Source organism: Leiobunum rupestre, chromosome 11, assembly GCF_980474605.1.
Source record: "Leiobunum rupestre chromosome 11, qqLeiRupe1.1.hap1, whole genome shotgun sequence".
NCBI lineage: Eukaryota > Metazoa > Arthropoda > Arachnida > Opiliones > Sclerosomatidae > Leiobunum > Leiobunum rupestre.
The window spans coordinates 48,561,413-48,579,508 of NC_143394.1; the positions used below are offsets into that span (position 1 = coordinate 48,561,413).

The 18,096-nt window shown below is 38.6% G+C and overlaps 2 protein-coding genes across 2 annotated transcripts; both read left to right on the top strand.

The window, feature by feature from the left end:
- Nucleotides 1-8,658: 8,658 nt before the first annotated feature.
- LOC149923108 (SCAN domain-containing protein 3-like) lies at nucleotides 8,659-9,732 on the top strand. Its single transcript, XM_090162348.1, has one exon. It carries the CDS (start codon nucleotides 8,659-8,661, stop codon nucleotides 9,730-9,732), a length of 1,074 nt encoding a protein of 357 aa, XP_090018474.1.
- A 1,340-nt stretch (nucleotides 9,733-11,072) lies between these two features.
- On the top strand, nucleotides 11,073-12,377 carry LOC149923109 (uncharacterized protein F54H12.2-like). Its single transcript, XM_090162349.1, has one exon. The coding sequence runs from the start codon at nucleotides 11,073-11,075 to the stop codon at nucleotides 12,375-12,377; it is 1,305 nt and encodes a 434-aa protein (XP_090018475.1).
- Nucleotides 12,378-18,096: the final 5,719 nt, after the last annotated feature.

Sequence of the window (18,096 nt, forward strand, 5' to 3'; positions counted from 1 at the left end):
TGAAAGTTTTATCTCGCGAGAGATTTATAACATACTTCTGATGTAACCTATATCCTAAATACCTTATAACCATAACAAAATACACTAAATATATAATTTCAGTGTGAATGTTTTTAATTAATTTGAGTTAATAGTATCACAGAGAAGAATTATTTTGTAGTTTGGCAAAATACTATAATTTTTGTTAGATTACAAGACTAATTAAAAGATTTAAACAAACTACTTTAGTTACACAATAATTTTTTTAATTATTTTTAATTAAACATTTGACTGTGTAACTAAAGTAGTTGGTTTCTCTCTTTTAATTTAATTATACACAGGTGCTTTTTAATTATATTTATGACAAGACCAGTATCAATTAGAAAACTGAACAGCAAACGCTAAGACGTACAATTAAAATTGTCCTAAAACAAAAAGATTTTAAATTTTCACATATTAACTTTTTCGCCTTGAAGTTACAACGCGTAAAATGGTAACCAAGTTAGCCAACTACCGTAATCGTATTCAGACAACCTTGCACTTTTTTTCAACAGTCTTAAAGGATCATCCGCCTTAAAACAAGGTTGGTACAGGTCGGTGGACCTTTTAAGCACGTTTAAAGTCAGGTAATTTTAAGCACTTCTAAATCAGGTAATTTTAAGCACTTCTAAAGTCAGGTAATTTTAAGCACTTCTAAAGTCAGGTAATTTTAAGCACTTCTAAATCAGGTAATTTTAAGCACTTCTAAAGTCAGGTAATTTTAAGCACTTCTAAATCAGGTAATTTTAAGCACTTCTAAAGTCAGGTAATTTTAAGCACTTCTAAAGTCAGGTAATTTTAAGCACTTCTAAATCAGGTAATTTTAAGCACTTCTAAAGTCAGGTAATTTTAAGCACTTCTAAAGTCGGGTAATTTTAAGCACTTCTAAAGTCAGGTAATTTTAAGCACTTCTAAAGTCAGGTAATTTTAAGCACTTGTAAAGGAGGCTTTAAAAGTCTGGTAATTTTGAACGCTTGTAAACAAAGGCAGCTAAAATTCAGGTATTTTAAGCACCTAAAAAATGGCAGCAAAAAGTCAGTTGATTTTAAGAACTTGTGAAAAAGGCAACGAACACTCGGGTAATTTTAAGAACTTGTAAAAAACCAGGAAAGGTCTGATGATTTTAAGAACTTTTAAAGAAGGTAGGTAAAAGTCATGTAATTTTAATCACCTGTGAAGGTGGCGTTTAAAAGTCAGGTAATTTTAAGACTTTAAAAAAACATGAAATTGAATTAAAAAATATAAATATAAATGATGTTATTAAAGATTTCATGGAAATTGGTTTGAATAAACAAAACAAGTTATAAGTGTCGGCTGGTAAAATAATCAGTAGAATCGGCTAATTTCATTTTTTTAATTATGTAAAATAGTAAATTTATTTGTTCTGTCTAATGTACATTTATTTCGAAATTATGTTAAACTATAATACTTGAATAATAATCTGAAATAAGTAGTAACAAGAGGTCTTTATCGAGTTAAAAAACGTCAATTGAAACTGGAAACAATTTTTAAAGGTGCTCTGAGGCAACGAAAGATTGCATACGATAATAACTAGACCACTGTGTGATTGGCTAATTAAAACATTAACCTGAAAGCTTACCTTATTTAAATATATTTTTTTTTTGAAAACGTGAAAACGTCAGGAAGTTTTCATGTTAATAAAATAATGGTAACTTTTGTTTGAGACTATTGTATTTACGGAAATATAACTAACAAATAAATATATAAAACCAATGAATTCTGAGTTAATACATACCAAACAATCCTTTTACTTATTTACTCATTTATAGCGTTTTTCTTTGGGCTGTTCATAAATTTTACGCATGTTGCCATTTTTTTTCTGTTAGAGAGCAGGCGAGGGCGATTTCCCAATGAACACTCTTTTAGGAGCAGTATTGTGATTGTGTTTTAAGCTAAAATTAAAAAAGGTATTGCTTGTATTTATAATCTTTCCGTCACAATAAACCAAGACCGTTCCTTAAAACACATTCTGACAAAATGATAATAAAGATTCAAATAAAAATATTGCACTACTCGCAATTCTTGGCAATTCTTGTTGCCTGGATTTTGCTCGAAATAAATTTTTACCCTAGAAATAAGAACTTCGAATTATCCTTTATCAAGCCACATAGCGGCCAACAAGAGGTGCTTTGTATTCTATAAGCGGGTGGCTATTAACACGTATTATTATTGGTAGGGCCTTGTTCAACCTAGCACTTGGACCGGAGGTTAATTGTGTTACCCGAGGGGCTGATCACTCCGCGTAATCGGTGTACAGAGCCGTACCTTTGACTGTACTAATGGGATTACGCGTAATCTTTGAAGTCCCTGCCTTTGGCAGTGTTAATCTAAGCGTAATCCGACGTAATCGATGCACAGTTTTTCTAAGAGTGGTTAGCCCCTCGGTTCTACCTCAGGCATTTGACCTAGAAAAGGCCAGCTGCGGATCTGCTTCACCAAGATGTTGGATCCAGTTGGCATTCAAAGAGATTTGGATCCGGTCTGTATCTAATTAGTTTTGGAACAGCTATTGATCCAAAGAGACTTTTATCCGGTCGGGATCCAATTAGATTTGGATCAGCTCTTAATCCAATGAGATTTGGATCTGTTCTGGATCAGCTTCTGACCCAATAAGACATGGATCCGGTTGGGATCCAAAGAGATTTGAAAACGGACTAGGACCAGCTTTATAAGTACGAAGTTTGGGTGTTAATCAATTCTTTGAAAACAGGTAATTTTAGTGGCATTAATTATTTTAAAATAACATTAACAGCAGATACTACACTTTTCACACACACTATCACAGTGAAGCACATGTGACAATTAATCATAATCAAAGGGACGAGAACAGCGCCAAGCACCGTGGAAAAATTTGTTTCATACATAACAAATCATGCCAAGAAACGATAAGGTACTATAATGAAAAGCTGATTTTTAATCCAATAGCCTAGGAAACGTACGTTCTCTGTCAAAAGTCGTCTACTTTGGCCTAAAATAAAGCAACTGATCAAAAAACGGCACGTGCTCCAAGTGCTCAGAACTTGGTAAACGAAAATAATTGAGGTAAATATAACAAAAACAATGAATTATATCCCCACCCAAATCCCTTGTTTTTTCCCCTGGTTCCGCTTAGATGGTAGATGAAATAAAACCAACAAATTTAATTGGCCAGAACCGAGTGACGTCACTGCAACTTTGAGATTGCTAACTATTAGAGAACCGACTAGAGTGTAGAAGGCAGGGAACAGACTTAAAATATGACGACGCGTAAACCAAAACCACCCAAACGAGGCTACCTTTTATAGCATTTTTTACTAGCCTTGGGCGTTACTAACTAATCCACCAGTTTCAAATCGGTGCGTGGTCCATTGCGAAAATTGTACTATAGTTACATTCTGATTTCTATGCTGTAGAGTTTTATCAAAATGTTGCCAGCTGTTCGATAAATTTTTCCATTGAAATAAAAATATATTTACTGAGATCGATATTTTTCTGTCATCTAATCTCCTATCGCCTTCTATAATTATGTTTATACCATTGAGTTAGGAATATATACTCTAGATTCTTGAACATTCAATTGATATCCGCTATGGTGTCTCGGTTTTTTTTTAAATAGAGCTAGGCCTAATACCCAAGGCACCACCTTCGACCACATAAGCAATGTTCTTGGGAATAAGTTGGGATGTTCGCAAAGCATTCTGGGAAAGAAAGAAACACACTATTGGCTGAAAATGCTATCTCTCGCTCATGCGCTAGAACGTATTTTCGGCTCGATGGCCGAGACAAGTTTTCTTAGCTTAGCTGTAACGATTCTAATGATACAATATCAGTTAAATAATTTACCAAGTTAATTCAAGGAAAAGGTCAATATAAGATAAAATGTTTTCTTAAGAATGTATAAAGAGTGAACAAATCATAAAATTTACAAAAGGACGAAAGGCAAGCATAAATATCAAGAATTAGTTCCTAAAAACGATGTAGATGGCAGCATTACCTAATCACGGGACCATTTCAACCTTACGCCTTTAAAGCTTTCTTTCGTTCTCGAAAAACGTGAGTAGTAGGAGAGTGTATGTTCAAGCACTAGGGGGAGCAGGGGGAGGCAAGGGGGAGAAGGGGGAGCAGGGGGAGGCAAGGGGGAGCAGGGGGAGGCAAGGGGAGAAGGGGGAGAGAAGGGGTCGATACTTAGAGGACAGAGAACTGAACTACTTTGATATATCAATACTTAGAGGACAGAGAACTGAACTACATTGGTATATCGATACTTAGAGGACAGAGAACTGAACTACTTTGATATATCAATACTTAGAGGACAGAGAACTGAACTACTTTGGTATATCGATACTTAGAGGGTGGAGAACCGAACTACTTTGATATATCAATACTTAGAGGACAGAGAACTGAACTACTTTGTTATATCGGAACTTAGAATGACACAGAGGAGGTATATAAGTACCTAGAGGGCTAAACTACAGAACATATTAATGTCCACCTTCAACATCGATACTTAGAGGACAGAGAACTTAACTAAAATGCACATTAATACTTATGAGTTATTTTGCTACTATCAAATGACGAAACATGTTCGTTTCTCCTATACATATATTTATATTATTCCATTCGAAGATAGGGTGAACCATGTTTTAAGAAATAAACAACATTTTTCAATGCTAATTAAATTAAAATTTGAACCATTGATATCTCCAGTATTAATCAAATGGCAAATGACGTACTTAAAGCGTTAGTTCTAAGATATACATACCAACCTTTGGAAGCTGCACACAATTCGTACATCAGAGTGCAAATCGTTAAGGCAGTATACAAACATTTGTAAAGTCAAAGTACAAGTGAAAATTCATTTCGGAAAATCCAATGGGCAAATGACGTACTTAAAGAGTTCTAAGATATTCAAACCGAACTTTGGAAGTTGCACACAATTCGTACATCAGAGTACAAATCGATAAAGCTAGTATACAAACATTTGTAAAGTCAAAGTACAAGTAACAATCCAATGACGTTTTGCAACGATATCAATGTCCACCTTTAACCCATAAATCAAGTATAAAAGACGAGCATGAGTGATCGCCTTCTTCATTCTCTACTTTGACTAGTTCACGACGAGCAAGACGAAACATCAGGCCTTCAAATGTATGTATAAAAAACCCTTTTGTGACTTAGAACTTTTTGTTCAACAACGTGCCATAGAAATATTGTTTTATCTGAAGGTCCGGATCAAACGTTTTCCAAATTTCGACGAGGAAAGCAATATCTATCACCGCGGAGGGTAAAATTAAGCTCGGACTTACTGACGGTTCATCGAGCATCATTTTGACTGAATCCGAATTTAAAGAGTTATGGAACAGACGAACGGAGATCACCGCATTCTTGGAAAGCGAAACTATCCAACCCTCTGCATCGTTCTTCGAAGGATCGACCACCAAACGTATCGAGATGACTACTTATCAAGAGCGACACGTGTTGGACATTCGAGAGATGTTCATCGGAACAGGAATCCATTACGGAAAGCTCTTACCCACGAAAAAAGGGTTTAACGTGGGTCTACAGCTGTGGTCGATGTTAATTAAGAAGTACGAAAATGTTATGACTGTTTTATGGGAGACTATACGAGTTCGAGATCTGATCGCGGAAAACGTAGTGTCACAGTTACGCGAATCAATTAGATTAAATTGTAACGGGTGTATGTTCGCTCTCCCATCCCAATTAGAACATGACTGTATAGTTCACGATTGGTCTGATAGAGTAGAATCAAACTTTTCGGATGCTGTAAAATCACTTGATATTATTGCTGCACATAATGTATTTATAAACAAATCATTTTTAAGTCACGAGTTTTGTAAAGAAATACTAAATATTGTTATTTGTACTGCGAAGAAAATGCTTCTATAAATAAAAATGCCCGTGTTGACTACATCACATTTGTTCTCTGTTCCTCTACATTACTAGACATGGAAATAGACCTAAGCCTAAAGCATCCATTTAACGGACTAATAGCAGGCGCCACCCAGTCCGGGAAGTCTGTGTTTGTGGCAAACCTAATAAAGAATATGGAAATATGTATTTCCCCAGTTCCGGAGAGAGTAATATGGTGTTACACTGAATATCAGTCTACTTTGTTCAATTCCGTACAGAAACATACCCCAATTGTTGAATTTCACGAAGGACTTTTAGAAGTTAATATTATCGACTCTAATAAAAATAATTTAATTATACTCGATGATTTGCTATGCGAGATAGCTAATAACAAAGATGTAACAAATCTCTTCGTTAGAGCCAGCCATCATCGCAACTCTTCAATCCTAATTCTAATGCAAAACCTATATTACCCAGGAAAGGAGATACGGACTTTGAACCTTAATGCGCACTATTTAGTCATTTTTAAATCACCACGTGACCAATCTGCAATTTACCATCTTGCTAGACAAATATCACCCGGAAATAGTAATTTCGTCATAGACGCGTTTAAACAAGCAGTGGCGGAACCGTACGGCTACATGTTAGTTGATCTAAAACCCAACACACTCGACAAACATAGGCTTAGGTCTGGAATATTACCCGGAGAGCAAGCAGCAATCTATTTACCAAAGTAATCAATCGGTGGAATATTTTATGTTCTAAGTGTTAATGACGTGTGGGAAAATCCCATTTCAAAATCTAATCAATAGCGATTAGTGTAATGGAAAAATCGAATTGCAATATGTATGCGACTTCGACCTTATGATAAATATGTACTTGAACCCCGACCCGTACGAGATCTCTATATAAGCAACGGAGATCTTTGAGTAAAATCATACTGTTTCTAAAACCTGCTGAAAGAACGTCTCCGAAGAATTGAAGTGGAATACACTGGGATGTAAGTGTAACTTTATATATTCTATCTGTTTGTGGGGTTTGGGTTTGTTCTTAACAACATTTATTTCTTGACAGAATTGACTGTAGAAAAATGACGGGGTTTATCGAGGCAAATTTCTATAGAGCTAGAGATGAATGGATCATTAAGGAAGTAGCCATATACGTAGACGAAACAGGGGATTATCAAGCATGGACATTCAAACCGCCATTCCCATTTGCCGATCTTTCACAGAAGGATAAAAGGCTGTGCAGATGGTTAACATGGAACATTTGTGATATACGTTGGAACGAGGGACAACACACATTCACCAGTCAACTGACCATCGCGGAACTCATTCGTGGAAAGGCGACCACATTTTATTGCAAAGGACTAGAGAAAGCGGAAATACTTTCCAAATTTCTCAGTGTTAACGTTACAAACATCGAAGACTTGAACTGTCCGCGTTTGTCTACGATATTCTGTCTCAATCCGCCGACTCATTGTGATTTTCATAAAGATTCGAACCACTGTACCATCGTTAAGGCCCATAAAATCGCAACATGGTTCCGTCGAATAGGCTGCAGGAAAATGTAAACTTCTTGAGATATTTATCTACGGGCAAAGCGAGACAGAGAAAAGCCGCAATTCAAAACGCTAGTATGGAAGAGATAAAAACTTTAGCCGAATGTTGTATAAATGTTTTACGTGGTACAGTTAAAATTTCAGAAGACCATAGGAAGCGGTTGAAGGAACATCGCAGTGTCCTTCGTAAAGTCAATCGCAAGTTATCCCCATCTAAAAGAAGAAAGGTCCTTAACCAAACAGGAGGATTTTTACCCATCCTGTTAGCCCCAATTCTGTCAATTCTTAGCTCTGTGGCAGGCGCGGCTATAAGCAAGGCAATCAAGTGATGGCCCGAAAAATGATGTTAGTATCGGAAGAGGTACTTAGAAAGCTTCAAAAAGGAATTGTGGAGGAGGGTAAGAGAGACGATCAGACGCCAAAGGTGGATACCCTACTCGAACTTAACACACGTCCGAACACCGTTATAAAACACAGGAAATTGAATAATACCGAAAAGCTAAATATTCTTAATCACAAGTTGCAACAACGTGTCAACACGGATGTGGGAGAAAAGAAACGAAAAGGGGGAAAGAACTGGAAGTCTCAAATCGCTTCGACTATACCCGGTTATTATATTGACGAGTGTTTAGCGTTGTATAAATGGATCGTGAAATCTACAAATATTAGGTTCACCGAAAACGGTGAATTAATATACCTGGGTGACCCTATTTCAGGTTCTCATGTAATTGATCTTTTGGCGTATTCCGCTGTAAATTCTAAAAAATCGAAACTTGTTCCCGGGGTTGCAGAATTTTACGATTGTTTAGAAAGGGAGAATGTTCCCAAATCCCTATTTAAGGGCAAGTCATTTTTAGAAACTCTTAAAAGGAAAAGCAAGAAAAGTAAATCTGATGAAGATGATACTCCCAAAAATGAAACTAATGTTAATAATATGATTGGAAGCGGGTTTAAAAATTGGATTGCATTGTGATGATTTGAATAAAATATGTATTAATACTAAAAACCTATGTATCTCATATTCATTTCGAACTCAAGCCTCTTAATGGAAGGCCACACGTTAGAAGCTGCTGTTGTAGCGAGTCTTACTCATTCGTTTTTCAAATATCCTAAAGTATTGACAGCGATATTAATCGTAGCTGTATTTATTATCTTTCAAGTATCAGAGTTTGCGCTCCATTATTACTCTAAGGGAAACTGTACACAGAATGGATAAGCTAAAGGAAATATACTTCAACATCTCGGAGAGCGGTTCGTTTGGAGGAGTCAAGGTGCTCTATCGAGCGGCTAAATTGAAAGACCTAAAAGTAACACTGAAAGAAGTTAGAGAGTTCCTTAACCACCAAGATACGTACACGCTCCACAAACCGGTAAGACGTGTATTTCAGAGGAATCCAACTATCGTGTACGGTATAGACGAGCAATGGCAAGTCGATTTGGCAGATTTACAAAGCTTATCCCGTGTTAATAATGGGTTTAGATATTTGCTATGTTGCATCGACGTCTTCAGCAAGTTCGCGTTTGTAGTTGCGGTTAAAAATAAAAAGGGACAAACAATGGTGAAAGCGTTTAAAAATATTCTATCGTCGGGTCGTCACCCCAAAAGAGTCCAGAGCGACCACGGAAGCGAGTTCGTGTGTATCGCTGTGCAACAATATTTCAAGAGTATTAATATCGATTTTTTTTCCACCCATTCCGAAGTAAAAGCGTCGGTTGTCGAACGTTTCAACAGAACTTTGAAAGAACGAATGTACCGCTACTTCACTAAAAATAATACCCATAAATATATCGATGTCCTTAAACAACTCGTTGAATCGTACAATAAAAGCTATCATAGGTCTATAAGACATAAACCGTTTGAAGTGTCCCCGGTAAATTCCGAGGAAGTTTGGAAAAATTTATATGGGAAGATTAATTTCTCCCCACCAATATCATTTGCTTTTGATGTTGAAGATATTGTTAGGATAAGTAAAAATAAAAAAACGTTCGAAAAGGGTTATTTGGCAAATTGGTCTGAAGAATTATTCCGTGTAATGAAGAGAATCCCCAGAAGTCCACCAGTATATAAGCTGGGAGATCTTAATTCCGAGCTCATTTCAGGCGTGTTCTACCAGGAGGAAATACAAAAAGTTGGTAAAGACCTCGAAAATTGTCCATTTGTAATTGAAAAGGTTTTGAGAAGTAGACGCACTCGCAACGGCCAGGTTGAGAAATTAGTTCGCTGGAAAGGATACCCACCCTCGTTCGATAGTTGGGTTAAAGAAATCATCATATTAAAATGAGCTTTTACGTCACTTTACCATCGGACTCATCTTCGAAGTTCTTTGAAGGCAATACAATGAGTAAATTCCATACATATCTCCCAGAATGCGTACATCTTCATGGTTCTTACGAGGTTGGTCTGGCCGAGATCAGTTATCCGAGAACGTGGAATAATCTAAGAGAGGATTGTATAGTAACTCTCTCGAAGAACAAAGAACGTGAGTTTCCGACTCATATTGACATACCCAAAGGCTATTACGGATGTGTTACGGAACTTTTGGAAATAATGCAATTTGAGTTTGATAAAAGAAGGGATGCTATACTAAGTGATGCAGCTACACGTGTGTTTCCTGTTACATTTAATTACGTTAAACACTTGAGAAAAGTTCATGTAAAATTGGAGAATAAGGTCTACTTAACAATGTCCGGGATCTTAGCAACGATACTTGGATTTACGAGAAACGCTGAAGTGGAATTCACACTTAGCAAAAAAGAAACGCTTTCGAAATATACCGTCGATTTGGACGTGGGCCTTCATTCCCTGTTCATCTATTCCGATATCGTTGAAAATCGTGCTGTAGGCGACTGCAATGCTCCACTTTTAAGAATCGTGAGCGTGCAGGGAAAAGATGGAGACACCGTTGATAGAGATTTCATCAAACCACATTATATTCCGGTGGCGACTAATAAATTTCAAACCATCGAAATTCAAATTTTGTCCGAATTGGGTACACCCATTCAGTTCGAAAGAGGAAAGGTTCATATTACTCTACATTTTAGACCAAGACGTACGTGGGCAATGTTATAAAAGGAAACCTGAACGGATGCGACCTTCCCATTTCATTACTGGCTGTTGAACGATACGCACCATGAAAACCGTAGCCCGAGAAAGCGAGACTGATTACGAAAGGTATTATTTAAATCAGGTTAAATTAGGTTCGAATAATACCCTCGACTATGAGAACTATTATCGATCTCAAGTTGGAAACGGTTCGATCCCATTTTATCAGGGAACATCGACGCAACGCGGTTATGGATTAGGGAATATACTGGCGTCAGCCTTTCGTCGAGCCGTCCCAATGTTAAAAAAGGGGGCGATATTCTTGGGGAAAAAGTTTTTGAAGACCGGCGCTAAAGTAGCAGACGACGTCGCCAGCGGTGTCCCGATAAAAAGTTCACTAAAAAATCACGGTACGACTATCGGAAAGGAGACGCTTTCAGAGTTGAAGGATATGGTAAGACAAAGAATGTCTGGAAACGGTATAAAAAGAAAGCGTGGAAAGATTCAACTCGTCAGTTCAGTCGTGGCGAAGAAGCGAAAGAGACGCATACCGAAACATTCCGATATATTCTCGAAATAATGGCCCTAATTCATCAACAGTCCGGTAAATGTACCAACTCTGAATTCGATCTATTCGAGGTTCCACTCACGCAAACGGGAATCGTCAGTGGAGAATGGGTGGAATTCAATCCCGTTTCTAACGCGGACGAAAATTCGAACATTAATTTTGATATTCCTGGAAACTCCGAGACTTATTTAGATCTGTCTAAGACACTTCTCCACGTGCAAGTGAGAATAGTGAAATCTGGGGGAACCGTTCCAGACTACGAAAAAGAAACCGTTGGTCCTGTAAACTTGTTCCTTCACAGTTTATTCAGCGAAGTTCATTTAATTATGAATGAGAGATCAGTTACAGCGTCCGCTCAGAATTACGCCTATAAAAGCATTATTCAAACTCTTTTAACGTTCGGAGGACCCGCCAAAGAAAGCTTTTTGACTAGTTCTCTCTTCTACAAGGACACTGTCGGAAATTTTGACGTACTAACGAGCAACGAAGGATTTCAGAAAAGAATGGCGTTTTCGAGAAAGGGAACAATTGATATGATTGGGACCATCCACACCGATATGTGTCAACAATCACGATTTCTACCGAATATGCTTAATCTACGATTCAGATTTATCAAAAACCCAAACGAGTTTTGTATACAATCGTCGGGCGACGTGAAATATAAAGTTAAATTCGAAACAGCGACGCTGTATATCAGGAAAGTTAAACTAATTCCGGAAATTATTCTCGCCCACGCCAAAGCCTTGGAACGTGGAACCATGAAGTACCCCATTATTCGATCTGAATGTAATACGTATTCCATTCCGGTGGGATCAAAAATGTCTACACGCGACAATTTATTCCACTCTCAAATTCCTAAGAAAGTCGTAATTGGATTATTAGAACAGAGCGCTTATTTAGGAGACTATTCGAAATCGCCGTTTAATTTTCAAAACTTCGGTGTAAACCATATAGCTTTATACGTCGATGGTACTTGCATCCCACATAAACCTTTAACTCCGAACTTTACGAATAATACGTGGATGAGGTCGTACATCAACCTGTTTCTTCAAACTGGACAATTTAATATTGACGAAGGTAACCTAATAAACCGTGAAGAATTCGCCGAAGGAAATTGCCTATTCGTTTTCGACCTCACCCCGGATCTTTCTCACTCGGTGGATCACTTTCACTTGATAAAGAGTGGAAGCGTGAGATTGGAATTAAAGTTTGATCGAGATTTACCTAAAACGGTCACCGTACTATACTACGCTGAATATCAAAACCTCGTAGAAATCGACAAAAATAGAACTGTAGTCTTTGATTACAGCAGCTAATGGATACGCTTCAATTAACCGAAATTTTGCGACGTGATTCCTACACCGAAGGATTATTTCGCGGTGTATTTGCGGCTGATAAATTACCGAAATGCGTGAAGTTATTTCCTTCTCTCTACGTTGTCAATACCGGACTATCGAATACTAACGGAGAGCACTGGACTGTCATCTATTTCTCCTCCAAGCAAAATACAGAATTCTACGACTCTTTTGGTCACCCACCAGACTATTTTAAATTTAACCATTTCGTTGAAAGAAATAGCAAAACTGTTACCTTTAATTCCATACAACTTCAAAGTAATAATAGTAAAACGTGCGGCGGATATTGCGTTTATTTCGCTATGAATAGATGTAGGGGTATTAAAATGTATGATATTGTGTCAAATTTTCAGAATAATACATATGTGAACGATGGTATGATTGAAGAATTCATGTACAAGAGATTTTCAATAAAGTTTTTCAAATAATTTTATTTTTCATTTCAAACTCTTTCGCGGGCGGGCGGGTGGGCCCCAGCATCGCGTGCGCGTGTTAAGATATTTATATTTCGCGCGCGGGTTAATCATCAATTTATCGCGCGGCGCGGGTTAATCAATCTGTTGCGCGGGAATGTTGAAATGACCATGAGCCAAAGTCGTCACTCCATCCTCCAAAATGTACCGCTTGTCGTCGCAAGGATTAAGACATAGTTTGGACTGTTGCACTGTAAATAATTCGTGTTTTTTACTTTGTATATTCGTCATTTTCGCCATGGTGACTTTCATGTTGAGTAGACAATCCCTATACTCCTCATGTCGAACGTATTTTTTGACGACACGTTTACAGACGCCCTTTGCTGTTTTCTTTTCCCCATTGGATGATAGAATGGAATACATCTTCGGCCTTAAGCCACAGAACTCTTGGATGGGGACCGATGATAGCTCATCCTTGAATTTCCCTAGAACTTTGCAGTTCGTCGCACTATACAGCGGATGGTCTTGGGGATACGCGGAGAAGTCGTAATTGTCGGCTTGCTCTCCAAAGTCCTTGTACAGATCCTTGGTTTCAATGACGTAAGTAAGACTGTCTGTTAAAGAGAAACGTTTATTAATACATTTGTTTTAAATATATCCCTTTAAAAAGAAATTAACATACCGGTATCGGTGAATAAGAGTTTCGCCTTATCTCCGTACCGCGCTCTGATTACATCGTAATGAAATCTGTACATCAGGAGTTTGGAGAGCTCGAGGATCGTGAATCCTGTGTATATGGGTCGGTCCAGGGTCAAACTCTTCTTTTTTAAATGAATCCTAACAAGGTCCATGTTAAAGATCGTAAACCGTTCGAATGCCGGTGAATTCGCCTTTTTAGTGACCTTTTCCGGAGTTTGTGCGAGAACAAAATTGATGCGATTTCGCAAATTCTCCATCGTTTTACCTTTAAATTGGATATATATATATATATTTTTTAGAAATACAATATAATTTCGCTTTAAAGGAAAGGTGAATATACGTACCAAAAACAGAGTTATTCTGTAATTTAAAGAAATCTCGTTCCACGTCATTGACTGCTGTTCTACGCTTCTCAGTGTTAAAGTTGATAAAGTCCCGTAACCAGGATCTCTGGTCGAACGTCAGTACTCGATGAACCTTTTCAACTTTCATCCCTTTACTGACGTAATATTTAAGGTTCCTGTAGTGTACGACGTAGTTGTTCTTCGCGTTTAGGTTTGGAACCAGCTTAGGTAAACTGTCTTTTACTGGAATGTTAAGATGTTGTAGTTGCGTCTTGGAGTATGGTGATAGTTCCGCGACTGAAATTGGACGCTTTTCTGGAGCTAATGGATAATCGTTATGATCGTCGTGAATTTCGCTAGGGTATGTCAAATCCACTTCCAGTATATATCCTTTGATATGGTCGTCGGGATGGTTTAGGATGCTATCCAGATTTTCTTCGCACCACTTGAAGTTTTTCGTCGGCATGGGGTCGGTCATTACTGTCCCGTAAAGATTGTTACAGTCTGGGAGGGATACAAAGGGATAATTAAATTATAGTTAACTAATTAAACGTTCTAAAATAAATAAAAAATATATATATATACCTAGATATGTGATGAAAGTATCAGGTTTTTCAGGATCGTACGATTCTGGTAAATACGTATTGTTTGCTACAGCGTGACGGTGTGATATCATCGACACCCCTCCGCGTATACCTCGCTCGATCATCAAATGTATATCCTGGTCTAAGAGTAAATCGAGTTCAACACCCGTCATGAAGAGGGCGCTCTCCCACGCAAAGCCCGGTCCAGTAAATGCATGTGCAGGGTCCAAACGGTAGTAGTTTAAACAGATGGCTCGAAACGATTCGAATACATCCGCGAGCTGTAAGCAATCGGAAGTGACGTACAAATCGTGATATTCCCCTTAAAAATGAAAATAAAATGAAATATAAAATACATACTGGGAAATAAAATACATGGCAAAATAAGATCTATTTACCTAGATTCTCGATTTCAAATGTATCCCACACATTTTGAGCGTGTTGATAGTCAGCTTCACTTATATCTTCCTTCGTGAGGATGTTAAAAAAAGCTTCCTTTGGAGGTAGAGACGTTTCTGCGAATTTACCGATACTGTCCATGAAATCGTACGGATACACTCCCTTGCGTAATAACAGAGCGACTTCCTCCGGCGCGAACTTGGAATTGAGAATAGGAAACTTGGCCGCTCCACCTTTCGATAAGTTGGCTACTAGAGTTTCCAATGAGGCGAGTAGAAATCTCACCGAATCGACAAACCGTAGTTTTCCGAGAGAAAAAGAAATATATCTTTCTGAATTTGTTGGAATACAGTTGATATCCTTATCTTTCACCGTCCCGATTTGTTGCATTATTAAATGCGCGTCGTAGGAGCTTAAATTATGCATAAATACTGGAATGTGCTTAGGAGCTTTAAGCATAAGGTTGCAACTTTGGTGGGCTGGCCCGCGATACGAACCGCTATAGTGATCATGATCGCGAACTCTGATATCCTTCGATGTAAATCGTTTGTTGCAAACGTAGCACATATATGCGGATTGGAATGACGTCTCTTCGGTGGCTGTCAGATTCAACGGCTTGACTTCTTTTATCCTCTCGAGTATGATCGCCTCCTCCCGTTGAAGCGCATTTAGAAATTGAAGCGTAGCTCCATCGCCTCTATACGTTACGGGCTCGCTAGGTTTCCCATCCGGACCAATGATACAATAGCTCCAACCACATGATATGTGGAGGGATAATGTTGTAGTGGAGGATAAAGTAGAATCCGGCATGCAAGTATGCGCCTTAGGTAAAATAGCCTCGAAATCGGCGTATATTACGTAAGGTACCTAGAGGATATAATCGTTAGTAAACTATAATATAACAAAAATTCGAAATAAAATTTAATATTACCTTTTGGCACCATCCATATTTCTTGAACCCGAGAACTGGATCTTTAGTAGGCATCTTGACTAGTTGAGGTCCGTGTGATTTACAAATATCCACGTGTATTTGGTGATTACTTTCCGCGTTCGTTCCGGCCGTACGGTGGAGACAATAGCGACAATAGTAGGTTTTTCTACAGTTTTTGGTATGGTCACTAAGGAGGCGGCTTAAACTCTTTATCAGACAGTAATGGAATTTTCCCCCTTCGGCTAGAAGTAGCAAATCTATTTGTCGAGATTCGTCGACGACTCGTTCACTCACGAAGCGCGGGAAAACTACACCCTCGTACGCGAATACGTTAATGGAAATGTCATTGTTGATTTCGAATTTCTTTATCCGATCCGAATTCAATTCAAATGGAAATTTAACATCCGAAAGATTCAATACGTTTTCATACCGAATGTAGTTGCGTACGAGATTAGGGTTACGTTCTACGGGATACAGTTTGGCTAAAATCGACCAAAGAAAACACCTTTCGTCATTATTTCTTACGTTGATGATAGCCTTTTTGTTGACGAGTCTCACTGGTGTTTCGATGAAAGATCCACCCACTAACGGTGCGTAGGTGATAATGTTGATTTGGAGAAAAAGAATTCGATCCAAAACCCATCCCGATCCCTGATTTTCGAACTCCGCCATAGATTGCGCAATTTTTTTAATACTCTCATCGATTTGTTCACTTATCACTTCCGGACTTAACGTGGCGTAGGAACATCCACGGAAATAGGGCATTACCTCGGCCAATCCCGCTTCGTTGGCCAAGGGACGAGTGTATCGACATCGGACTGTTAGGTACCATTTTAATCCCTTCTTGATTGAAAGCTTATTTATTACGTAGTTTTTAATCGCATGTCGATGACGTGTAATGAAAAGCTCCACATCCGTTTCCACTCGCGATGGGGTGAAACGTGCGGCGAAGACGTTATCATCGAGGGCGAATATCTCCTCCAATTGATCCGGCGCGGGTGCGCTTTCGTCGAGATTTTCCGGTTGAGTACTCTGGTTCGCCGATTCCCACTGCTGCATAAATTCTCCCGCATTTTCGTCGTTTTCATTGTCTAGTATCTCCTGGTAAACAATATTTGCTAAAAGATCATCGTTGAACTGACTGTCCCTGAAATTGAAAGAGTCCGTTCTCCGTCTTTTTTTAGCTGGAGTTCCTGTCGATTCGGGTCGTGAACGTTTGACGCGATGTACTAGTCTATTTTGGTTAGGAACGTAGTCAGCCCGATGGGAGGGACCGGCTTCTTGACTCCAATGAATACCTTCTCGATAATTCGGATCGGGATTAGCGGTAATTACATCGTTTGTCGATCCAACAGGGTGAGTAGACGATACAGCGTTGCAAGTCGTTGGTACAGCGTTGAGTGCCTTCACTGCGGAGAGGGAAGTCGTCGGTACAGCGTTGAGAGTCGACGGAGCGAGGTCGAGCGACGGTAGAGCGGGCACGAGAGGTCCCGGGGCGGTCAGGAGAGTCGTCGGTACAGCGCTGAGAGTCTTCGGTACGGGCAGGAGAGGTCTCGGTGCTGGCATGAGAGTCGCCGGTATAGCGTTGAGATGCTTCGGTACGAAGGGGAGAGTTACCGGTACAGTGGGAAGAACGGTTTGGTTGGAAACTTCGGTAGGTGAGCCGGCGGCTCGCGGCGAGTGAACGGCTCCATCAACAGATGGATCGGATCTTTGTTCTTGGTTATCCGAAGAGTTACGGTGGTGTTTCTGGATATGGGATATTAATTTAACGCGGCGGGTATAGGCAGCTCCACATTCATCACACGAAAACCTTTTTTCGTCATGTTTTTCACTAACGTGACGGAAAAGATTTTTTTTCGCGGAAAACTGAGAGGGACATTGTTCACAGAGAAACATTATAATTGAAATTTTATTTACTAGGTACAGAATCGTGATGGCTGACTAAAGTCAAAGCGATAATGGATAGATATCCCATATACGTCCTCTCTTTTATATCGTGATACTATTATCACGTGATTAACGCCATCCAATAAAATTAATTAAGGATGACGATATAAAATGATATCAGTCAAAACTTTCCGCAATCTAAATACTTAAAAATGCTGTTATTTGTGCATGGAAGATATGAAGATTGACGTCACCTTAAGATCGTCCAATCAAAATTTTTATAAGTGACTAATGACGATTCGTCATTGATACCATAATCTCAACAAATTACTCAAAAGTTTCCAAAATTCGTATTCAATAATTGAACTGTATGAACAACAGAAATGATAAGAGATAATGGTGAAATAAATAGTTTGTTTA